Source organism: Macaca fascicularis, chromosome 20 (genome assembly GCF_037993035.2).
Source record: "Macaca fascicularis isolate 582-1 chromosome 20, T2T-MFA8v1.1".
NCBI lineage: Eukaryota > Metazoa > Chordata > Mammalia > Primates > Cercopithecidae > Macaca > Macaca fascicularis.
In genome coordinates, this window is record NC_088394.1 from 19,618,114 (window position 1) to 19,643,781 (window position 25,668).

General features: G+C 45.9%; 1 protein-coding gene across 1 annotated transcript in view; it reads right to left on the reverse strand.

Moving 5' to 3' along the window:
- The window catches only part of GPR139 (G protein-coupled receptor 139), a 45,805-nt gene extending 20,630 nt beyond the window's left edge, over nt 1-25,175 (reverse strand). The window contains exon 1 of the mRNA XM_005591385.5: nt 24,783-25,175. Coding sequence (XP_005591442.1) covers nt 24,783-24,909 — 127 coding nt within the window. The 5' untranslated portion in view covers nt 24,910-25,175. The remainder of the gene's footprint in view (nt 1-24,782) is intronic.
- Nucleotides 25,176-25,668: the final 493 nt, after the last annotated feature.

Here is a 25,668-nt window from a genome sequence, read left to right on the forward strand (position 1 = left end):
TCCCATGAGGGAATGACAGCCAACTGTGGTCAGGTCTTCCAATGTTTCCAGAGAGGCTTGCAAGCAACACACTTACACACCCCATCCCAATACACAGTGTGGTCCGTGGGTTGTTGGTTTGAGATCTCTGCTTTATCAGCCAACATCCAAAATCTTTGCACAACCCACAAGGTACCTCCTGCACCATCAGCTCCCTTCTGCAACCCCTGCAAATGCACCTTGCCACTTCATTTTAGCAGCCATTGCCTGAACGTGCAACACACTTTCTTACCTCCAAAGCATTGCATGGGCTATTTCTTCTGCCTGAAATACCTTCCCCATCCACAACCCTTTGCCTAGAAGACTATTTTTAAAACCTTCTCTGATCTCAATTCATTGAGTTAAGTACCTCACTGGCCAGAGTATTTAACACACTTTTATGATGATATCCTTCAAGATCTTTATCACCCATTCACTGGGAGCCTCTGGAAAGCAGGGACTGTATGTCTTTACTCTAAACCTTGAGGACTTATCACAGGGCTGTCAAAGAGTATGCACTCCATCAATATTTGTGGGATGAAAGAATGATGGATGGATGGATGAACGGATGGTTAGACGAATGGATGGACTCCCCAAGGTTCTGTCTGTGTGACATCCATCTGTTTGCTGTCATTTTCATGGTATTCCTTTATATGTGTGATGACTGATCTCACTACTTACCTCTACTTTTTTCTCTCTAAATCCAGTGTCTATGCAGCTTCTTGGGCACTTCTTTCTGTTACTTTCTATAATAGCTATTGAATTAAATTCCCCATTAACTGACTTGGGCATAACCCTTAACTCAGTTTTCTCATCTGTGCAATGGCAACATCTTTCCAAAGGGCTGTTAAGAAGACTGAATAACTTAATGTGCAAAATCATCTGTACCATGCTTGGCATGGAGTAGATGCTCAGAAATAGAATTAATTTCCCTATTGAATGTGATTGACAGTTTCGCTCTTAGAACACTTTTCCCTCGTTGAAACAAGGAAAGGTTAAGAGCTCCGAGAGTGAAACCGACTTCATGGGGTTGAATTCCAGGTTTGCCGATTCCTAGTCTTGTGATTGTGGCTGAGTTACTTAAACACTCCATGGCTCCATGTTCTTCATTTGTAAAGTGGGGATAGTCATGCCTACTTCATATGATTCTTGTGGGAATTAAATACATTAACACAAATAAAGTGCTTAGAAGCGCACCTGGCACATGGTGATGGTCAATAAATGTTATTTTGGTTGTTCACTGACCCAACCCAAGTGAGGAGGATTTTGCATTTTCATCAAGCCCACTCAGGCCAGTTTCCTTCGCTTTCCTTCCGTCGCAAATAGTGACTCCCTAATGTGTTCAGGCGCCTTGCCACAGGTTGCAGATGTCAGTAAACCTGAAGAACCAGTTTCTGCCCTCCTGGAGGCTACAGCCTGGCAGAGAAGCCAGATAGATACTCAGAGAGAAGCTCCATGATGGAAGAAGACAGTATGCTTTGGGAGCACTTAGGAAGAGGGAAGAAATCTAATATAGAGGATCATGGAAGGCTTCCTGGAAGAAGCAGCATGTGTGCAGTGATGGGAGTGGGAAATAGGAGCCAATCAAGTGACTGGGAAGCAAAGCATGCCAATAGGAGGGAATGAAATATACAAAGGACAAGAAGCAAGAGACAGGATGACTGTTGAGCAGGTAGAAGTTCAGCATAGAATAGAGGTCACAGACTGACAGCTTGTGGGGTGGATTCTCGGCAGCGGTGGGTGGGGGTAGGGGGCAGATGCATCTATAAGGTTTCTGAATTAGTTGCTGTATTTATAAACTGGAGTATTTCATGTTCAATCCTAGATTTGAGCTTCTTTTGAAAATCAGAAGGGAAGGCCATGCTAGACTCACATTTCCACGTATGGCTTCCCTCCAGTTCACATTCCCATGAGGCTTCTCTCTTTTATGTCATCTGCTCACCCTCACCCAAGAGAGAGTAGGGAGGGAGGTCTGGCTGGAGACAAGGTAGAGAAGTAACAGTCCTCGATTTCAAGGGCTTTGCAGCACTATTTGAGTTAGATCTGTTGGGAGGCAATAGGGAGTCATCAAGGGGCATTAAACATTAAAAGGTTTTACTAATAAGAAACTTATTATTTGCCAAGTGCAGTGGCTCACGCCTGTAATTCCAGCACTTTGGGAGGCTGAGGTGGGCAGATAGCTTGAGTCCAGGAGTTCAAGACCAGCCTGGGCAACATGGGGAGACTCCATCTCTACAAAAATACAAAAAAATTAGCCAGGTGCTGTGGCACGTGCCTGTTGTCCCAGCTACCTGGGAGTCTGAGGTGGGTGTATTGTTCGAGCCCAAGAGGTCAAGGCTGCAGTGAGTGGAGATTGTGCCACTGCTCTCCAGCCTGGGCAACAGAGCAAGATCCTGTTTCAAAAAAAAAAAAAAAAAAGGAAAGTAAAAGAAAGGAAGGAAAGAAGGAAAGAAGGAAGGAAGGAAGGAAGAAAGAAAAACTTAGTATGTTTTCCCCCAAACCACAGACATTCCTGAAGGTACAAGAGGTGGGAGGTGAAGAACAGAGGGTCCTGTATACCTCAGTGAAACTCTCAAATAGGGATTGGTATTGGAGCTTTTTCATTTATACAATTTGACAAGAGACAGCAGAAATGCTGAGAGGTAACAACCTCCCACACAATGCACACCCTCCTCCGCATCGTGGGTTAGCAGAGGGAAGGTCCCACGGGATCTGGATGTCCAAGAACATTAGAAAATTCTTTGGTGCAAATGGCTCAGCTGCCCGTTCCCCAAGGCCACCTCTCTAATGGACATTCTGTTCCACCATGGGACTCGCGTTCTCGCGGCAGATGCAGTGTTGAAGTGGCAGCATCTGTACCAGAAGACGTGGACAGGCAGGGAACAGGCCATGCCCAGAGGACAATGTCTAATTACCCAGGGGCCTCGGGAAGCAATTTTCTGTGGTTGGAGAAATTGTTTTTTGTACCTCCAGCCCAAGCACACAGCCAAATGACATGTAGGTCAAGGAGGCGTAATTATATGGAAATGGAAATGGTTTTATGTTTGGGAACTTCTGAAAACCCACCTCTGCACCCTGGGAGGAGGTACAGAGAAAGCGGCTTCCAACCTGCTCCAGCTGAGTTCAGCGGGTGAAGGTAGTTTGCTTCCTCATGACTCTGGAGGAGTTTGCTTCTTTTCTGGTTTCAGGACACGTGCTTGCGTGTCACAGAGAAAAAGAAGCAATGCCTTTTCTGCTCAGTGGTAATGAATGTGGGTGCTGGATCCAGAGCTGATACATACTTGCTGTGTGACGTTGGGCAAGTTACCGACCTTCTCTGTGCCTCTGTTTCCTCACCTCTAAAATGAGACTAGTATTGGGGTACATAACAAGCACCACTGGAATCTTGGCCCCTGTGCCAGTCTCCATCCCATTTTACTCGCCCCTCCTGCCCACCATATGTGGGCTGAAAGAAACCAGTGTCTTTCAAGTTCCCTAAACAAACCACACTCACTCCAGCCTCTGGGCCTTTGCCTATGCAGTTCTCTCCTCTTCTAACACTTCCCCCATCTACTCTGTCTGGATGACTCTTGTCCGTCATTCATGAACCAGCTTGTCCAGCCACCAGTGATGATAGGTTGATGCCCCCAGCCTTTGCCTGTAATCTTGTCTATGACAAAACACACTAACTTCCTTTTTCCTCTGGAATACCATTTCCAAGACAGGACAGAGAAAGTATCAGTAGAAAAAGCCAGCAGTTCTCTGCCCCACCTTAGAAATAAGAGAACATGGAAATCCTAATAGCAGAGGCAGCAGTGAGGATGCTGCTGCTGCTGCTGCTGATACACGATTCTATAACTTTTTCTTCCAGAAGGGAAGTAATCTTTATAATAAAAAATAATAGCTTCCATTTAACAATCTCTTATTATAAGCTAGAAATGGGAATAAGTGTTTTTAAGAATTATTAATTTTAAGTTCCAGAGTACATGAGCAGGATGTGCAGGTTTGTTGCACAGATAAATGGTGCGTCATGGTGGTTTGCTGCACCTATCAATCCATCACCTAGGTATTAAGCCCAGTATGCATTAACTATTTTCCCCAATGCTCTCTCTCCCGCAGGTGTTTTATAAGTAATAGTCATGGCAGCTCCCCTCACTTTGAAGGTAGGTGTTAATGGACTCTATTTAGGAGGGTTAGGATTGGGTTTAGAGACTTGCCCAAGGTTATATAGCTGGTAAGTTGAAGAGGTGAAATTTGAAGCCAGGTCTGCTCAACTCTAATGGGTCACTTGTTAGATTTCTTTAAGAGAAGACATGGGGACCACTGTTTTCACTGACACCCAAATCAGATGCAGGACAGAACTTATGCCCGTCGGCCTGCAGGTCTACCCGTGACATGGGCATCATTGTTGGGTGCTCTCTACTCCGAGGTGCCCGGACCTTCCTAGCTGCCCCGGGAGGAAGAGAATCTTCCCTGCCTGCCTAGGGTTTCCTTCAATGAATAGGACACTCCTTGGATGGGCAAGGATGGGTTTCTTTCTTGGCAGAGGGAGCCGCAAGTGCAAAATCAAGGAAGTGTGAAAGTATGCTGTGTTTGCAGAACTGTAAAACGACAGGCTTGGCTGGCGTGTGGACTGCAGGGAAATGAGGGATGAGAATTCAAGAATCCAATGTGATAACCTCAGTGAAATTGCTTTGCAAACTCCCAAGGTTGTTGTGGGGACCTAAGGAGATAACACATGTGAAGCAGTTTTGCAGAGTGGATAAGCATTAGACAAATGTTAATTATCATGAGATATTTCAGAGGTAGCCTGATTGGTATTGAGAGCGAGATAGCAGAAAATTAAAATATCTGCTAATTTCTCTTCAATCCGCATTCTCAAAAGCATTCCTAGATGAAGAATTCTAATTTCATTGCTCTCATCTTTTTTTTTTTTCAGATGAATAGATTGTAATAGATTTCAGAAGCTAATAAAAATTCAGCCAATTTCCTGGTCATCATCAATTACACAACCAGGTTTTGAGACGTGGAGTAATATTTTGTTGCCTGCCTGTAAGATCACATCCAGGAAATTCTTCATCAAATTACCTCTCAGACCCATTTTGTCTTATTTTTTTCTGTGGTCATCCTGACACTGGGGGCTTTGGGAGGGCAGATATGTGTCTGTCTTGTTTAGGGCCACATTCTTAGTCCCTAGCACGGTACCTGACACACAGCAGGAACTTGACAAATATTTGTTTAATGCAGCACCTGAGTCTAGATGCCATCATTTTATACTTGAGTCACTGCAGGGACTTCTTAGCTCTGTGTTACCAAAGTCGTTCTGTTTGTGCTGAAAAACTCAGTATGTTTTCCTTATTCTAGTAAAATACCATCGGTGAAATTAACTAATCCCAAATACTAATGCTACTAGTAAAGAATCCAAACCTGCAGGTTAGCCAAAGTCATCAGGTAGGAAACTAAAATAAGAGGTGTAGCAATTGGAGAAGGCACGATTGTTCTTATCAATTTTTTTTTCCCAGGCAATATAATCACATGCTTAGAAAACCCAAGAGAATTAACTGAAAAGTTATTAGAGCCAGCAAGAGCATCATCAAGAGGACCAAAGCGCAAACGTATCAGTAATAGTTAGAAAATAGAATGGGAAAAATATTCCATTTAACAATGTTCTTTTTTTTTTTTAACTTTTATTTTAAGTTCAGGGGTACATCATATGCGGGGTTTGTTACATAGGTAAACTTGTCATGGAGGGTTTGTTGTACAGATTTCCTTCCTTCCTTCCTTCCTTCCTTCCTTCCTTCCTTCCTTCCTTCCTTCCTTCCTTCCTTCCTTCCTTCCTTCCTTCCTTCCTTCCTCTTTCTTTACTTTCCTTCTTTTTTTTTTTTTGACAGAGTCTTGCCCTGTTGCCCAGGCTGGAGTGCAGTAGTGTGATCTTGGCTCACTGTAGCCTTGACCTCCTAGGTTCCAGTGATTCTTGTGCCTCTGCTTCCCAAGTAGCTGGGACTACAGGTTCACACCACTATGCCTGGCTAATTTTTTTCATTTTTAGTAGAGATGGGGTTTTGCCATGTTGGCCAGGCTGGTCTTGAACTCCTGGCCTCAAGCGATCCACCCACCTGAATTTCCCAAAGTGCTGGGATTACAGGTGTGAACCACTGTGCCCAGCCCCAGATTATTTTATCATCCAGGTATTAAGCCTAGTACCTATTAGTTATTTTTTCTGATCCCCTACATTCTCCCACCCTCCATCCTCTGATAGGCCCCAATGTGTGTTGTTCCGTTCTATGTGTCAATGTTTCCCATCATTTAGCTCCCACTTAGAAGTGCGAACATACAGTATTTGGTTTTCTGTTCCTGTGTTAGTTTGCTAAGGATGATGGTCTCTTCTTTGCAGGGACATGGATAGAGCTGAAGGCCATTATGCTTAGCAAACTAACACAGGAAGATTTACAACATTATACATGCCCATAACCAAGGCGGGCTACACTTGGAGCAGAGGTGCCCGCCTCCTTTCCAGCTCTGGGCTGTGCACTCTGTCTCCTGGGTCCCCAAAAGGCTCTACATGTGTCCAGAGTCTCACAAGACCTCCCACACAACTGTTCTGCCAATTTCTGGCTCTTTCCAATGTACAAAACAGAGCTCGAACCTAGTCCACCCGATGGGAGAATTAGATGCCACCCTCATTAACAATTTCAACCTCCTCTCAGAAAAAAAAACGACCTGGTTTGTGAAGATGTAACTTTGTCTCCAACATGGACAGCCTTTATCATTCTATCTACCAGAAGTGGGTGTCTCAACCCCACGTCTCCATTTCCAAAGACAGGGATGACTGTTTCATGAAAATACTCACTTGACTGAGCTTAGAACCGACAACTTCCTTCCCAAAAACACTATTAAAATTCTCACCTCTTGCCGCTGTTCAGCAGATGGGAGCACAGGCTCTAGCACCGGCTGCCTAGGTCTGAAGCTTGGCTTTGAGCCATTTAGCAATTTGTCATGTGCCTCAGTTTTCTTATCTGTAGAATGGGGTAATAGCATCTACTTCATAGGGTTAGAAGGATTAAATTAGTTAATTTGGGTAATGTGTTTAAAATAGTATCTAACATGTAGTAGGAACTCAATGTTAATTATAATTGTGGTAAATGACTATTAGTTTAGTGTCCACCATTAAGAAGTCAGCAATCTTACTATCCATGTTTCAGCCGTGGATACTGTGAAATGAAGGGATGTGGTGGTGGAAAGGCATGAATGCAGTATTTGGCCACCGATCTGAGGCTATGCCATCATGCTGTCAACCCCACACTTTCCCCAGCACTGCTCCCCAACCCAAGACTGGGGTTAACGCACTTCCATTTTTGTTCCATGGTACACTGGGCTTTCTTTTTGCACATCACACATCAGTCTTCACAGTAATGTGATTTACTTCTGCATCTCTCCAACTAGACTCTGCCCTTCCTGAGGGTAGGAACCCAGATTTATTTGCCTTTGTGGCACCAGTAGCTATCACACAATTTACAAACGAATGAACAATGGAAGGTCCTAGTAGAATTCAGAGGCGTGACTTCATTTTGGAGGTCATTCCCGCCTTCGATAGCTTTGTGTCTGTATGGGAATGATGAGCTCTGGGTGTGAGATCCAAGAATGTAGCTTTGGTTTTCAGTCCTGCCTACTAGCAGTAGCTTAGGAGAGTCTCTTAACTCTTCTGAGCTTTCAGTTTCATAATGGATGAGCTCTTTGTAAATTTTAATTCACTTTGCACATTGGTCAGCACTTTATTAACATTAATGGTTATAATTGATGACTCATTTTAAGCATTAGGAATAGAGTCTGGCACATAATAGGTGGTCAATAAACATTCACTACGTGAACTGGATTCGGAATTCTAAGTACTTGACTGAAATTGAGCCCACTTGAGGTTGAGAAAGCAAACCTTAGAAGGAAGGATCTGGAAGAGGAGAAATTGTTTTCAGGGGGATTGTTTTATCACAATATTCTTTTTAAGGAAGAGGGAACTCAATTTCCATTTTGTAGGTTAGGTGTGGGGTGTAGAGGAAATTCACCTACCTGTCCTTGCTTAAAAATAATCTCAAGTAATTAAAACATCTGCTTGGGAAGAGGGTAATGGGGATGATGTCAGGAGAATCTTCAATCGGGAAGGAAGACACAGTTCCTCAAAACAGCTGCAAAGTCCAAGCTGGGAGGACGAACCAAGACAGAGAGGTCTGTAGACACAGCATTTTTCTTGTCCTGTGCCCTGAATACCAATGTCTGCAGTGGGCCCAATGGCAAGCACAGAACGTAAGCAGTGACATGCAGGCTGGTTGCATCTCAGCTCTGCTGCTCACTGGCTGAATTACCTTGGGCAGGCCACTTTACTTCTCAGAGCCAAATGGGCATGATGGAAGTACCAGTCTCACCGGCACTGCTGTAAAGATTAAATACGGCAACACGGAGCAACATTTTGGTCTAGTGCTTGGCTCAGAGTAAGTACTCAAATGGCAATGGTGGTGATGATGATGATGAAGATAGTTATGATCAAGACATTGTCTTCAGTATTCTTGGAGGCTAGTATGAAGATTACATTTATGGGATTGAGAAGGTAGTCATCTATCCATCTATTCCATCCCTCCCTCCCTCCCTCCCTCCCTCCCTCCATCCATCCCTGCATCCATCTATAAATCCACCCACCCATCCATCCAATATCTACCAGGCCCCCTACCCTGTGCCAAGGCCCACCAGAGGACACTGGAGCCAAGGGTTGACTTAGACTCCATGCCTACTGTCAAGGGTACACAGTCTAATTCAGCATCTTTTCAATGTTCCTATGCAGAGATAAGCCCTTCCCCCAGTCCCCACAGGAATTTAAATGCCCTCATCCCTCACCATCCTCACCCCATTGTAGAACTAGTCTCATTTTATTATGATGATCAATTTTCCCTTCTACCTAACTAGAGCGTGACTTGTTTTAGGACAAAGGCCATTTCATGTGCATCTCTGTCTTTCCCTGCATCATTATCCCCTGTAGTCCCTGGCACAAAGTAGGGCCTCATGAAATGAAACCTGGTCCTTGATAATGCAGCCTAAAGAGTCCAGGTGAGGATCCACTAGGAAATTCTTGTCAGTTTTTATAAAAGGTACTCTTCTATTGGTTAAATGCCTACTGTGTGCCAAGCACTCTATGTATATTATATTACATATTCCCTTCAATAAGATGGGCACTCATCCTTATTTTACAGGTATGTAGCGGTTAAGAGAATTTATACCCAGCAAGAAAGTCCAAACGGAACTCAGATGCAGGTGGTACAGCCCTTCTTTCTTGCAGGAAAGGCATTTAGAATGGCTGGAGAGGAGATAAGGCAAATAATGTGATGTTGTAAATGGATGTGGAGTGTGTGTGTGTTTGTGTGTGTGTGTGTGTGTGTGTATCATATACATAGTCAAATCTGAGGAAGGCATGAACATAGTTAACTCAAATTCCTACAGGGGCAAGGCAGGGAACAGACGTGAGAGAAACAGATTAGGTGCAAGAAAAATCTTTGTGTTGTGGGAGGGAATAGGGAGAGGCAGAGCCATCCTTCTCTGGCCTGAAGGTCTATTTTGAGAAGATCCAAGAAGCAACCACCTCTTTCTTCCCTCTTCCACGAGCTATGTCTGCCGTTTTCAAGATGTCCTTGGAATCTCCACCTTGGTCTTGGGGTCATTATTCCCTTTTCCCTGCTGGACACTATGTTATGAGCACTGAATGCAGTCCCAGGGACAATATCCCTCTGTCACATTGGCCAGAACTCAATCCCTTTTATTTGTCAAATGACAGTGCTGAAGGTGACCTTTTGCTTCTTGTTCGCCTCTGTCGGACAGCAGCCCAGCCCAGGACCTTGTTTTCTCTCTGTTCAGGATTCTTACAGCTGACAGCTGGGTCATTAGCAGGATTCGCCCACTGCCACGACCGGGAGGATTACTCTCCACTGAGCCGCGGGCGCTTCCCACAGCCCTCGAGAGCCGGGCACAGACGTCCTTGGTGTCTGAGGACATCATTATCCTGCTCATTTCTCTGGGCTGTCTGTATTTTGTGTGGAGACTGAAAGTGATGGTGGCTGGGGTGGGAGGAGAATGAGAGAGGGTGGATGTGAACATGACCTCTGAGCTGCGCTCCTATTGGGTGCCAGGCCCTGTGCTGGGCACCCTGGTGATGCTCCTCTCTCTGCCCAGCACCCGTTAGAGCCTTCCTACTGCCACGGCCACCTCCCTCTCCTTGCTAAGCCCCTCTCACCTCCACCCATTTACTCTTTTCATAGCAGCCAGAGAGACTTTTGGAAAACCCAAATTAGATCACATCAACCCTTCAAAGGGCTCCTGTGCCTTCTTGCAGCATGTAAGAAGTCAAATCTCAATTCCCCACCATCACCCACCTAGACCAGCCTGTGCCTCTCTCTTCCCTGTCGTCTCCTGCCCCTTCTCCCACTTTTTCACTGTACTCTAGCCCCACTGGTCTTTTGTGCCAGCTCATTCTCACCTCTGGGTTACCCTGGCTGTTCCCTCTGCCTGGTATTTCCTTCCCCTTACGCCTCCCCTGGCTGATTCCACCTCATTATACAGGTCTCTGCTCGAACATCACCACTTTGGAACACCCTTTCTTGACCACCCAACCTAATGGAGCTCCCCATCACCTTTCTCCGTATGATCTCCATGGCACATGTCAGTATCTGAAACGGTTTTGTGTGTGCATTGACGTCCCTGCCTGCTGCTTGTCTCCCTGCTTACGTAGAGATTTCTTCGTATTTTCCTTTGCTTTTCTCCCACTGCCTAGAAGAGTGCTTGGCACGTGACGGGCTCATGCATATGAGCTAAGTGAACACAGTTGATCTTATCCCCCTCATTCCCAGATGAGGAAACTGAGACTCGAAGAAAGGGAAATGACCTGCTTACAGTCTTGCAGCTAATCGAGTTGCAGCACTGAACTCAAGCCCAGGTGTGTCCTATCCCTAAACCATTGTTGTCTCCATGACGTCCTCTGCCAGGAAGAAGCGGTGTTCTGGACGGGTTGTGGGTGTGGACGGAGGACACAAGGCAGAACCGCAGTCTGTGAGGGCCAGGAGTGTGGGTCCCTGATTCCTTTAAGGGATGCCCACCCCGACCCCTCCTTATGACACCACCCGTCTTGTGCTCTCTCTCCAACCACTGCCCCTTCCACCGCATTCCAGGGAAGACATTGCTTCCTCTCAGGAGGCAGATGATGGATCTTGTCAGCAGCTCTGTGGAGCTGAACTGTGGTGAGGCTGGAATGCTAAAAGTTAAAAGCTGCAGCTAGAATAGAACCATGGCCATTCTACACCTTTGGCTGCAGGGTGTGTGTGTGTGTGTGTGTGGTGTATGTGTGCATCTGTGTGTCTATATGTTTGCGCATCTCTGTGTGTGATGTGTATCTGCACGTATGTCTCTGTGTGTGCATCTCTATGTGTGCATGCTGATGTGTGCTTCTGTGTGTCTATATGTGTGTGTGTCTCTGCATGTGGTGTGTGTCTGCATGTGTGTCTGTGTGGGTCTGCATCTGTGTGTCTGGGTGTGCATGCTTGTGTGTGTGTCTGTGAGTCTCAGTAGAGTTCCACCGCTGAAATGATGAGGCTGATCGCTTGCTTTGCACTTAGCTGAAAATAAGAAATGTCTGTAGCTGAAAAGCAATTCCCCCAGCTGTATCCGTGGTTGCCAAACAAGCAGGGAAAGAAAAGAAGTCACAGTGGACATGTCAGTTCATACTCTGTAGAATGTGTTGTCCTAACTCAGGGTCAATTTACCTGCTTCTGTAAGGTGCTGACCTCCTGTTTCACTCTGCTTGCATCTGACACCATGCATCCCCCTTCTCCTTTTTTGGTCACTCCAGACACTCTGGCCTTCTTGCTGTCCTGATATGTGTGTACCAGTCCCCTCCTGCCTCAGGGTCATGGCACAGCCTGCTCCCTTTGCTCCCTCCATTCCACTCTTCCCTTCTGTGTCCTTCAGATTTTGATCACTTCTTGAGGGGAGTTTTCCTTGAGTTCTCTTGTTTGGGTCAAGTTCTTCAGTGATAAGCTCTCATAGCACCAAGTAGCTCTCTTTCATGACATTTTCTCTGTTGCACTTCTATATTTATTTGGGTTTCTGATCATGCCGGTCTTTCCCGGGTGTGTGTGTGTGTGTGTGTGTTGTGCGTAAATGCTACAAGGGCAAAAAATGGATCTTTTTTGGCTCACCATGTACCTCACATGGTGCCTGGTATCTAGCAATACCAGGCCTAGAATGGATGGATGGACATGTGGATGGATGGATGGATGAATAGATGTGTGGATGGATGGATGGATGGATGGATGTGTGGACAGATGGATGGATAGATGCATGGACATATGGATGGATAGATGCATGGATGGATAGATGGATCGATGGGTGGATAGATGGACGGATGTGTGGGCGGATGTATGTATGTATGAATGTATGAATGGATGGATGTGTGGGCGGATGTATCTATGCATGAATGGATGGCTGGATAAATGAATCAATGAATGCAGGTGCATTGTCTGATTGTGCTCTCTGGTTTATCTTCGCATCCCTCTTTGCCATGGGGCAAAATGAAAACACACATTTGAGGTTAAAATTCCTAGCTTCCTCTCAATGCAGTCCAGCAGGTCATGACCATCACTTAAGGAAAGCACAAGCCATTCTGCTTCCACTTAACAGAAAAGCAATGGTCTTGGGTCACTCATACAGTAAAATTCCCTCCCTTTGAATTGTACTAGGATCTAAGGTAGTCACCTCCTCACATGCCTGACCCTACCATCTTTATATTTCCCTTGGTAGAGGTGGAGGCAGGAGGGTTATTCATGCTGCTGCAATGGCCAAAGCACACTGGATTTGGAATCCCAGAGATTTGGGGTCAAGGCCCAGCTCTGCTGCTAATTAGCTATGTATGCATCCCTGGGGAACTTCCTTTCCCTCTCAGCCTCAGTTTTTCCATCAAGGGCATTGTAGGCCAGGTGCAGGGTCTTGTCCCTATAATCCCAGAGCTTTGGGAGACTAAGGCAGGAGGATTACTTAAGGCCAGGAGTTCGAGACCAGCCTGGGCAACATAGTGAGAACCCCCCCATCTCTAAATTAAATATACTTTTTAAAAAGGACATTATATTAGAACAGTGTTCCCCAGACTTTAGTGATTGTCCTACTGCAAAGGATTGAATGTGTTCCCCACTGAACTTGTATTTTGAAGTCCTAACCCCCAATGTGATGAGATTAGGAAATGGGGCTTTTGGGAATTGATTAGGTCCTGAGATGGAGCCTTTATGAATGGAATTAGTGCCCTTATAAAAGGGACTCCAGAGGGCTCTCTTCCTCTCTTTCCCCCGTAAGAGGATACAACAAGAAGTCAGGAATCTGCAACCTGGAAGAGGGCCTTTCCCAGAGCCTGACTGCTGTGGCACCCTGATCTCAGACTTTGAGCTTTCAGAACTGCGAGATGTAAATTTCTGTGGTATATAAGCACCCTAGTCTATGGTACTTTGTTACAGCAGCCCAAACAGACGAAGACACCCATCAACTTTGTGATTTTTACTGCGTTCTTGTGTCACCAGTACTATCATTTTATTTAGCATTTTGTTTGAAAGTGATTTGCCTTTTTTCCCTTAAATTTACACTTTATATAATTTTGCTGCCCAATATAAATATGAGTCACATATGCAATTAAAATTTTCCTAGTAGCCACATTAATAAAGTAAAAAGAAGCAGAAGGTAATTTTAACAATATATTTTATTTAACTATGTACATCCAAAATGTAATTTATGTAAATTATCGATGAGATATTTCACTTTTTTTCATGCTAAATCTTAAAAATCTAATGTGCATTTCACGCTTCCAGCACATATCTCTATGGATGATAAATTTTCATTGGAAGTCTCTGACTTCTATTTAGATGTCATAAAATGTATGATTGAAAGAGTAGATTCACATACTCAAATTGTTCCAAGTAAACAGTCATTTTCTGCTAACTGAATTGAGTATGCGATTTTAGTTGTAAATTAATTGAAATGAAATAAAAAAGTCAGTTCCACAGTTGCACTAGTGAAATGTCAAATGCTCACTAGCTACATGCAGCTAGTGGTTATTCTATTGGATGGTACATGTATATAACCACCCCAGATCAAAAATCAGCCTCCTTTCCCCGTTGTAAACAGGAGGTAGCCTTAAACAGAAATACAATGACAATACAAGAGTCACATTAAACTCCAGCTAGGTGCTGCTGCCTGCCAAGGCCTGAGCCCAAGGCTTTCTCTGTGTCTATTCAAAAGAGAGATTTAAACTGAGTGCAGTGGAATGTGCCTGTAGTCCTAGCTACTCAGGAGGCTGAGATGGGAGGATCACTTGAGCCCAGGAGTTCAAGGCTGCAGTGAGCTATGAGTGAGCCACTGCACTCCAGCCTGGGCAACAGAGTGAGCCCCTGTCTGAAAAAAAAGAAAAAGAGGGAGATTTAGCACATATTTAAAAAGGTGTTGGCCGGGCGCGGTGGCTCAAGCCTGTAATCTCAGCACTTTGAGAGGCCGAGGCGGGCGGATCACAAGGTCAGGAGATCGAGACCACAGTGAAACCCCGTCTCTACTAAAAATACAAAAAATTAGCCGGGCGCGGTGGCGGGCGCCTGTAGTCCCAGCTACTCAGGAGGCTGAGGCAGGAGAATGGCGGGAACCCGGGAGGCGGAGCTTGCAGTGAGCCGAGATCGCGCCACTGCACTCCAGCCTGGGCAACAGCGTGAGACTCCGTCTCAAAAAAAAAAAAAAGGTGTTAAACATACACTAGCACCAAGCTGAAACTTTCCCTTTCATGGAATCAGAAGGATTAAGACAGCTGAAAAGAGATTCAATGCTACAGACTTGTACCACCTAAAATAATCCTATATACCAACAAAACAAACCAAAAATATCTAGACAATCATTCTGAGCTCTCAAATCTCCCAGCCTCTTTTTCCTTTACTCCTATTCTTTTGCTTCCTCCTAAGAGACTGCTAGCAGTGTGATTTCGTGAAAAGTGAACTGAGACTTGGGAAAAGTAAGTTCTGGTTAAGACTCTGCTATTGTGTATTAGTCCATTCTCACACTGCTACAAAGACATAGCTGAGACTAGGTAATTTATAAAGGAAAGAGATTTAATTGACTCACAGTTCCACATGGCTGGGGAGGCCTCAGGAAACTTACAATCATGGTGGAAGGCGAAGGGGAAGCAAAGACCTACTTCACATGGCGGCAGGAAAGAGAGAGCTAGCAAGAGCAGGGAAAACTGTGTTACAAAACCGTCGGATCTTATGATAACTCACTTTCTATCATGAGAAAAGCATGGGGGAAACCACCCTTTAATCTAATAATTTTCCCTCAGGTCTCTCCCTAAACACCTGGAGATTACAATTCAAGATGAGATTTGGGTGGGGACACAAACTTCAACCATATCACACTCCTAGCTCTGCAGATTCCTCATTTCATAAAATGGGGATGTTTGGGCTCATAGAAAACATGGCAGCCATTACTGCTCACACCTGTAATCCCAGTACTCTGGGAAGCCGAGGTGGGTGGATCACTTGAGACCGGGAGTTCAAGACCAGCCTGGCCAACATGGTGAAACCCTGTCTCTACCAAAAACACAAAAAATTAGCTGGGGATGGTGACTGTAATTCCAGCTACTTGGGAGGCTGAGGCAGGAGAATCACTTGAACCTGGGAGGTGGAGCTTGCAGTGAACTGAAATGGCACCACTGCACTCCACACTCCAGCCTAGGCGACACACTGGGACTCTGTCTCAAAGAACAACAAAAAAAGTTAAATAAGTTAATGCATTTGAAATGTTTTGAAGAATTCTTAGCACATAGTAATGGCTAGTACCAGACATTGTGCCCCATGCAACCCTGAATTTTCTCTTTTCAGCCACACCATGAATCCTGTGAGAAAGGAACTGCAGATAGGAACACTGAGGCTCAGAAAGGGTGAAGCCACTTGCCAGAGCCCCATTAATAGGAAACGATGAGGGTGGAATTTGAACGCAGGTCTGGGGACCACGGAGCCCACATCCTGATCCACCATGCTGGTAGGTTGTAAGGACACTTCCTGTTCCCCCCGCAAAATGGTGGATTTGTGTTTCAAGGTGTTGTTAGGATGCAATTTGTGGTATTTTTTGGAGTTCTTTATTCCAGGTTATCCCAAATCCCTGGTTTCATGGGGTGGCATGCTTTTCCACTTTAGCCACATATTTCTCTGTGTCTCCCTCCCGGTTTTTCCTCAGTCTTCCCTCTAGATTCTTCTTCTTTTTTTTCCTCCACCCCTGTAACTCCATTGGTGTTTTTTGGTGCTTCTTGCAGCTTTTCCAACCCCCGAGTTTATGAATTGGCAGCGTGGTGGGCCATATCAAGTCTGCAGATATGTTTGGTTTGGCTCACAAAGTATTGGCTCACATAGTGTTTTTGAAATTTTTGAATTAGTTGCCAACATGTGAAACAACGGACATTTCATATGAAAATCTAGATTTCTAGATTTTTTGAACAACTTGGCAACACCGAACCACTGGCTGGAAAGCGGAGTGGCAGTGGCACTTTCTAGCTCCCTCAGTCCCTAGCTTTCCTGTTGTGGTCACTCCCACCTCTCTCCACCTGGTCTGAATGTTGGTTATCATTGAGGAGCATTTGCTGCTGCTTTCTGATCTGAAAGCTGAGAAGCAGTACTGAATACTGCCCTGTCATTTCTTCCCTGTGTGACCTTGGGGAAGTGTCTCAAAGTTCTCACCTGAAAAACGGGTGTAATGTATATATGCCTCAAAGAATTGTCAAAGAATCATTATAAGTTAAATGAGGCCAGGCGCAGAGGCTCACACTTGTAATCCCAGCACTGTGGGAAGCCGGGGTGGGCGGATCACTTGAGGCCAGGAGTTTGAGATCAGCCTGGCCAAAATGGTGAAACCCCATCTCTACTAAAAACGCAAAGAATAAGCCAGGCATGGTTGCGCACGGCTGTAATTCCGGCTGCTTGGGAGGCTGAGGCGGGAATCGCTTGAACCTGAGAGATGGAGCTTGCAGTGAGCTGAAATCGTGCCACTGCACTCCACACTCCAGTATGGGCGACACAGTGAGACTGTCTCAAAAAAAAGTTAAATAAGTTAATGCATTTGAAGTGTTTTGAAGAATGCTTAGTACATAGTAAGCACTATAAGTGTGTTAGCAATTATTAAGAGGAATAGTTTGGGGTTTTTTGGTTTGTTTTGTACATCTGTTTCTATAACTGAGAGAAAATAAGAGATGAGGAGAGCCACAAGCTCTCAGAAAAACAGCAGAGAAGCATGATTCTTTGGGTAAGTGAAGCATTTCTTAAAAACTAGACTACTTTGTTCATTTGCATTATCTGATTGCTCCGTTTAAATATTTGAATTCAAGACACCTGGCCACTATCATTTCATGGTGCCCTCTGCGGGGCTGGCACTGGCTATCACCATTTGCCAATACGTTTCAGATCCACATGGAGGTTCAGAGGCAGGACCCTTTCTGTTCATGATTCTGACTGCAGTATCCAGGACAACCTTGCTGGTGGTGCTTGTCAGTCTCTGCCAGCTGTAGCTGAAGGCCATTTCATGTTCTGCACTGATATTATTTCTGGGCGTTTCACTGAATCACAGGCAACTCTTTTAGGGGGACAAATTCCCTAGGCTTATGATGGAATTGATTGCTTAATCCATTGGATCATTCTCTTCTAGTTTGTCAGGGCATGTTATTTCATTTCCACTTGGAGTGAAATCGTGGATTCATGGAAAAGACCTATGTACAGAGTGATGTGTGGCTACAGGGCATTTACCAGGCTTGAGCACGTGGACATGTTAGACAATAAAACAATGCGAGTTACGATTCGCCGAGCTCCTACAATGTGGAAGGCACTGTGAGAAGCCTTTTCATATTTTATTTCTAATCGCCACAGCAACCAATCCGGGGCACAGAAGGTTAATAGCATTTACTGAACTCTTACTTTATGTGAGAGTGAACACGTGCCAAGAATAGTGCTAAGCATTTTATAATTTCATTTAATCCCCAAAACAGCCCAATGAGAGAAGTATTGTTATTCCATCTCACAGCCAAAGAAACTGAGGCTCAGAGAGGGTGAAAAATGTGCCCAAGGTCACAGATTCGTAGTCAGGGGAGCAGGATTCAAAGGCAGTCAGTTTGACTTCAGAGACCACTGCTTAACTGCTAAACTCAACTGCCCACTTTCTTGCAGATGGGAAAACCAGGGCTCAGAGAGGTGAAGTGTTATACCTGCGATCACATAGCAAACACGGTTAAGATACAGGATTTAAATCCACGACCAGTTCCGAAGCAATATATTTTACACTCAACCTCACAAAACAAAACTAACATGATCGTTACAAAAACTAAGCAGGAGTGAAAACTACAAAAGTGCTGTACTGGACCCCAGACCAAAGCCAGCCCAGGCAGCCTCCAGCATAGCTACATCATTGGTCTATGCTCATGTCCTGTCCATAGGGCCATGTCTCCAACTACGGCAACACAGCAGAACCTGGCTCTCCTGGGCCTTTGAGAGACCCATTAAGAATAACTTGGCCAAGGTCACATAGTGAATTATTGCCAGAGCAAACCTGGAATAATGAAGTGCTCTTTTTCTCACTGCTATAATAGGATTCCTATAGTCAAATGTGCCTAAGGATGAGTCATACAGGTTACAGAGGTCAATTAGATGCACCATTAGGGACTATTCAGAATTGGAATGCCGGCCAGGCACAGTGGCTCTTGCCTGTAATCCCAGCACTTTGGGAGGCCAAGGCGGGTGGATCACCTGAGGTCGGGAGTTCAAGACCAGCCTGACCAATGTGGAGAAACCCTGTCTCTACTAAAAATACAAAATTAGCCAGGCGTGGTGGTGCATGCCTGTAATCTCGGCTACTCAGGAGGCTGAGGAAGAAGAATTGCTTGAACCCAGGGAGGTAGAGGTTGTGGTGAGCCAAGATTATGCCATTGCACTCCAGCCTGGGCAACTAAAGCAAAACTCCACCTCAAAAAAAAAAAAAAAAAAAAAAAAAGGAATTGGAGTGCCTATGTGCCTTTGAAAGGGGGGCAGCCAACCAAGAAACTATGATTCAAATACACAATGGAATACAATACAGCTGTGTAAAAGAATGTGAAAGCTTTATATAGACCATCATGGATGATTAGTATATTAAGAAGAAAAAGAGTAAATGTAGGACAATGTGTATAATGTGCTCATTTTGGGGACAGTGAAAAAAAGGGAGAGTTGAAGTCCATAATTCATATTTTCTTGGATATGCATGAAGATGCTCTGAAAGAATACATAAGAAACTAAAACACTAATAACAGTGGTTACCTCTGTGGTGGTGGATTTGAGAAGTGGTGAACAGGAGAAAGTGATGGAAGGGAGACTTTCCAATGTGTACCTTTTTATATTTTTAGGTTTTGAGTCACATGAATATCATTATCTATTTAATGCAAAAAAAAAAAAAAAAAAAAAAAAAGAAGAAGAAGAAAGGAAAAATAAAATAAAGCAAGCAGCTATTCCTTAGTTTCAGAAAATTGCTGCCTTCCGGGCATGTGAATCTAATGTCAATTCTTCTGGTGTTTTTAAGGGAACTTGGAAATCTATTTTATAAAATTTCCAATTTTTGATTTCAAATTGTTCATTGGTAGTATATAAAAATACAATAGGTTTTTACATACTAACCATGTATCCTGCAAACATGCTGAACTCACTTATTAGTTCTTAGGAGTTTTTTTGGTATGGAGTCTTTGTGATTTTCTAGGAAGGCCATTGTATCATCTGTGAACCAAAACTAGTTAATTCCTTTCTTTCTGTATAAATTTTATTTCTTTTTCTTGCCTTATTGCACTGGCTAGGACTTCTTCCAGTAGGATGTTTAATAGTAGTGGTGAGAGCAGTCATCCTTGCCTTGTTCTAGATCTTAGGGAAAAAGCATTCAGTTTTTTTTATCTTTAAACGTGTTGTAACATGTAAATTATTTATAGATGCCCTTTATCAAGTTAAATAGGTTGTTTTTCTCTTTCTAGTTTGATGAGTTTTTATCACAAATGGATGTTAAATTTTGTCAAATGCTTCTTCTGCATCTATTGAGATGGATCATATGGCTTTAAATTTTTTTTTAGTTTGTTAATATGATTAGTTATACTGAGTGATTTTCACATGTCGAGCCAGTGTTGTATTCCTGGGATAAACTCAAGTTGATTCTGATTTGTTATTCCTCTTATATATTGCTGGATTCAAATTGCTAATATTTTGTTGATGATTTTTGTGTCTATGTTCATGAGGAACATTTGGTTGTAGTTTTCTTTTTTTGTAATGTCTTTGTCTGGTTTTGATAAAGCTAGTGTCACAAAGTGAGCTGGGACTTTTTCCTAATTTTTAAATGATGAAAAAATAACTTATAGAGTGCTTACCGTATTCCAGGCATTGTGCTCAGTGCTCAGCCCGTTTAATCTTCACAGCAACCCTATGAAGTGTAGACTATTCTTATAATCACCCCCAGTTTAAACAGAAAATCTGAGGCACAAACTGGTTAAAGTCACTAGCCCGAGGTCACATAACTTGTAAGCAGCACAGCCAGGACTCAGACCCCAGAGGTTCAGCTCCAGAGTGTGTCCCTTTAACCTATTTATTCCATTTTCTCTCATTAAAAATGTTTACATGGTAAAGAAAACATATCTGCAGGCCTCAGTCAAGCTGACAGGTCACCAGTTTTCTACTTCTAGTGAACAACAATGGTAACTACCATGCGTCAGGCTTATTTACTATCTGCCAGGCTACAGACTCATCATCTGCCTTCATCTTGCACCAACCCTCAAAGGCAGATGTTACAGATGTTATCATCCTCACTTGGCAGTGGCAGAAATGCATCCTTCTGCTGGGCAGCGTTCAGTTTCAAACCATCATCTCTTTCCTCACCTTGTCTTTCTGCACATCCATGGCACTCTTTAGAAGGTAATTTTTAAAAAATCTCTCAAGTCTCAGTTTAATTTCACGCTGCTCCTTCCTTATCAAGCTGGTTCACCTATCCTCCCTCTCACTCTCTTCCCCCAGGGGCTCAAGTTCATCATTTTCTCCTGCATTGCTGTCTCTTTTGCACTGTCTCATTCCAGTTGGCCCAATGAGTGTCCCAATCCTTCCTTTTTGGCTCTGCTGACTTATTTTGTGTGTCTCAAGAAGTGAGAAACATCTCGCTTACTTAGAAAGGAGGAGGAAAGAGGGAAAGAGGTGGAGTTTTAGGAACAGGTGGGACACCGATTTTCTCCACGGAGCACAGAAATGAGGGACCGAGGTTAGTTCAAACAACTGCCTGGCGGTAATGAAGGCAAAGCCACACAATGAAATTGCACTGCTTGCTTTATTGCACTGTTTAATAAGACAGTATGTTTGCATGCTGACCTGACTGTGCGACCATAGATAAGATGCTCCGTTTTTCTGAGTCTCAGTTTGTTCACTGTAAAATGAGTTCGAAGACAGGCATAGGTCACAGAGGTGTGGCAGGGATTAAGTGCAATAATATAGGTGACAGAGATCCGGTATGGAGAACTCACTGAGTGAGGAATAAGTGCTTTTCTCAGACAAGGCACTGTGCTAAGTCATTTTACGTAGATGATCTTATTTAATATATACCACCTGTGTGGGTAACAGGTACTGCTGTTACCCCCATTTTGCAGATGGGGAAAATTATGGTGGAGAGAGGTGGAGAGTTCTTAAGTGGTGAAGCTGTACCCATATTTTGCATTAGAATTCCTTCGATCCTACACCAACCAGTTAAAAATTAGACTGTCTGGGGCAATCCCCTAGCTCTTCCTCCCAACCTAGAGACTGAACGTAGTCAGAGCCATCCACCACGTTTCTGTGATACTAGCTCTGCTGTTGCTAAACATTCAGGCGCTCCCCATTCATCCCTTAGTCCCCACCCACGTCTCCAACCACTACTGCGAGAATTTGGGAAACTTGGGGTGAGTCCACTGCCAGGAATAGTGATTCATTTAAAATCTCAGTTTTCAACAATATGAGCAAGGCCTGCGGTCTGTTACTCCACACCCAGCAAAGCTGCGTCTCCCAGTCAGTGGTGGAGTAATGAGAGTTTGCTAATTGCTGGTGGCTGGGGAGGGGAGGTGATGGGTGGGGACCACTGTGGTGAGCTCAACACGCGGAGTTACATGCTGACCTGAATGCTTTATTCTGTGTATTCAGTCCCTCCTCTGGTCACTGGTGGGGCTGATCAAGCAGACCCCCCTCCTTACGACCTGATCGGCTTCATAATAACTATGACTGCAGCCGTGCAGTGTCAATCAATGAATGTCAGGCACCAAGGCGAGCGTTTCACTTGTGCCATCATCTCCAGCAACATCCTTACTTCTCAACACCACTCCAGGGGATAGCTATTCTCATAATTCCCACTTTACAGTTGTGGAAACTGAGGCACAGAGACATGAAAAGCCTGCAACCTAACCCCAGCAGAACCCGGATTAACACTCACTCTTCATTGCCAGGACATACTTGTCTCCCCTTATGGTTTTAAGAGAATGACTTAAAGAATTCACCTTTGAACCTTTAACGAAGGTTAAAGGCTGTTTAACAAAACTGCTAACAGACCAAGGCTTTTGGATAAGCCTGGCCTCCCTAACCATTCTTCTCTAGGTTGCTAGGTCCTTATGCATCCATCTTTTGCCTCTGGAATCATGTGCTTCCATCTGGGAGCTCCTGGAACTCAGAGACTGCATCCTAGGAGTCTTTGTGTCCTTTTGACACCCAGTTAATACTTGGCATACCACAGTGGCCAAAACTATTAGTTGAGGATATGAAGACGTCAACAACAGCCAAATCCTAACCCTAGCTTCATGCTTTTAAGTTCTCAAGCTCTGGGCTAAGCCTGTGGCTAGCACAGTGCCTGGCATACGGTAGATGTCAATGCTATGTGTTAGGAAGGCCCTAACTGGCATAGGAGTTGGGACGTGAAGGTGTGAGGTACCTTGGCTTCCACCTTGAGGTCTTTGAAGGTCTAAGCTTTTCCTCATTTTCTTCATCCTCTTGTCCCTGCTTTGAACTCTTGAAGGGTCAACCTCTGCTTGTCTTTGTCTCTGTCCCTTAAATGGTTTCATTTGAAAAGCCTGGGATAGTGAGTGAGTGGCTACTTCACTCGGTAGAAGAGGTGCAAGGGTGGGTGGATTGTGGGGTGGGGGGCGTTCTGATGGGAATGCTGAGGGGGAAAGAGGTTCTGACACTTTTCCGGTTCAGCAAGCATCACCAAATAACCAACCTTCTCAAAAACTCATTTCCCAAAGCAGTGCTCTGGGGAGAGAAGCTCCGAAGGGCTGAAGAGGGGAGGTAGAACCTGGACTGAAATCAATCCCAGCTCAAGGTAATTACAGGACATGTGCTACCACCCTGGCAGGGCAAATCAGAGGCTAGCTGCTCTCCTAGGGCAGTCGGGGCGATTAGTTAGGAATAAAAGCCTCATCACGGACTGGGGGAGAGAGGCGCACACATTAGAGTAAACTTGCTCTTTCTCATGCCTGCCAAATTCGAGAGGGGGGATTTATTGAAGCAATCTCATCAGGGGCCCTGACTGCCAAGTTGAATGTTTTGGAAAGGAAATCTCAGCCAGGGTCTCAGAAATCCAGCTCCCAAGTTCCCAGGATAGCAAGATGCTAAGGTTCGCAGACTAAGAGATGACTAGCGAGATGATGCTAAGATTTTAGGGTGTACACTGGATTTTTTTCCTCTCTTTATCTCCGCTGCTTTCAGTCCTTCTCTCCTCTCTGCAGGCAAGTAATCTTTAGGAATCTATCTGCCACCGAGACTGCCTGTGAGGAGGGTCCACCCAAAGCTGGAGCCCCAGGAAAAAACCTGTCTCTCTCCCTCTCTCTTGCACACAGCCCAGGCAAGCACTCCCTCCTTCTCGGCAGCTCAGCTCTCTTCAGGAATTCAGCACAAGTCTCAGCCACACTTTGAAAAGGACATTAAGATGTGAGACCAGCCAGACATCCGCAGCAGCGTGAGCTGCCCAGGGTGGGTAAACCTGGAGGCCAAGCCAGGGGGCCAGCCATGTCCTCAAGGAGACTGTGACCCCCTGAGGTGGCAGTCACCGCAGGCTGCCCTGTGTGTCTCTGCACCCTTGCCCTGGCCAGGGCACGGTCCCAGAGCCAACCCCTGATTCTCCTTAGCCAGCTGGGAGACCCTTTTCTTGCTAGGCATCCTTTCTCCATCCCAGTGCCCCCCCACCTCCCCGAGCAAGAGAGTGCTCAGTGTCAGGGTCTCCAGCTTCATTTCGTGTCAGGCAGAGAGGCAGAGGTGCCCCAAGTGGGGTGGACGTGCCGGGGCCACGGGAGAAGGGAAGCCTCCGCGAAGCCTTCTGTCCAGAACATGCAGTCAAGCCAAACACACACACAGCCCTCTACGCGCCGACCCCATGAAAGCCGCCCCCTCCAGACGCGCGCACAAATGCACCTTCGAATCCGCGCTCACACGCCAAGCCCATCGCCCGCCGTCAGTCATGAAACACACACACACACACACACACACACACACACACACACACACACACGGTCCCCAGCCAGGGCACAGCAACTTCCTCCCCCCATGTGGAAATCTCCGCAGTTGACCTTAAAGCTTAAACTTTTTCCGAGTGGGTGCCAGGGAACGCACAGGGGAGGACGGGGGATTCTGGGCAGGGTTACCTGGCACTTGGGGTTCCTGACTTCCCTCCCTCTCCCCCACGCCCCTCACCTGGTAAACCGAGGCACAGCAAGAGGCTGTAGTAGACCACGGGCACGAAGCCCAAGCCGCAGGCCGAGCCGGGGGACCACCAAGACAGCGAGCTGTTGGCTGCGAGGTGGGCGTGCGTGTGCTCCATGAGCGCGCCCCTCGCTCCCCTCGCCGCTTCGCGCCCGGCCTGCCAGCCCGACTCTGGTCGCCGGCTCGGTGGCGGCGGCGGCGGAGGCAGCAGCTGGAGCAGCAGCGCCTCTCTCACCGCAGGACTGGCTCCTACCCTTGGCCGTGATCCCCTCTCCTCGCTCCGCACCTGCCCGCCTGGAGTCCCGGCTCAGCCCTCCCGCAGGGCGCGGGGCGCGCGGCGCGGGGCCTCGGGAGGGGCTCCCGGAGCCCGTCTGTGCGCCTCCCACCTCGGACCCGCTCCACTCCCGCCTCAAAGCCGGGGGGCTGGGACGCCGCTCCCCGCAGCCAATCAGCGGCTGCCTGGACGCGGAGTCTGTGTGGGGTGGGAGGGATGCGGGAGAGGAGGGGGTCCCAGCCGCCTCGCTTGGCTCCAGTTTCAGGGGAGAAGATGCAGTTAGACCTGGGAACCCCGAAGGAAGACCGGGGTGGAAAACAGGCTACCCCCATCTCCAACCCCGAGGGAGGGGCGTGGTGTGGGTGGGATCTGCCTCTCCCGCAGCGGCTCTTCACTCCTCCAGCGTGTCCTCAGTTTGCCTTTCTCCACTCTCCTCGCAGCCACCTCTCTTGCCCCTTGCCAATGCTTCCAGTCCATCTCCAGAGAGAGGATTCTACACCTAGGGCAAAGAACGGGGGAAGGGTTGGGGCTGTTGGAGCAGCGAGGATGCTAAAGGGTTGACGGTTTTCCTGGACCAGTGGAGCTGAGCTTGCTGGCTCTGGA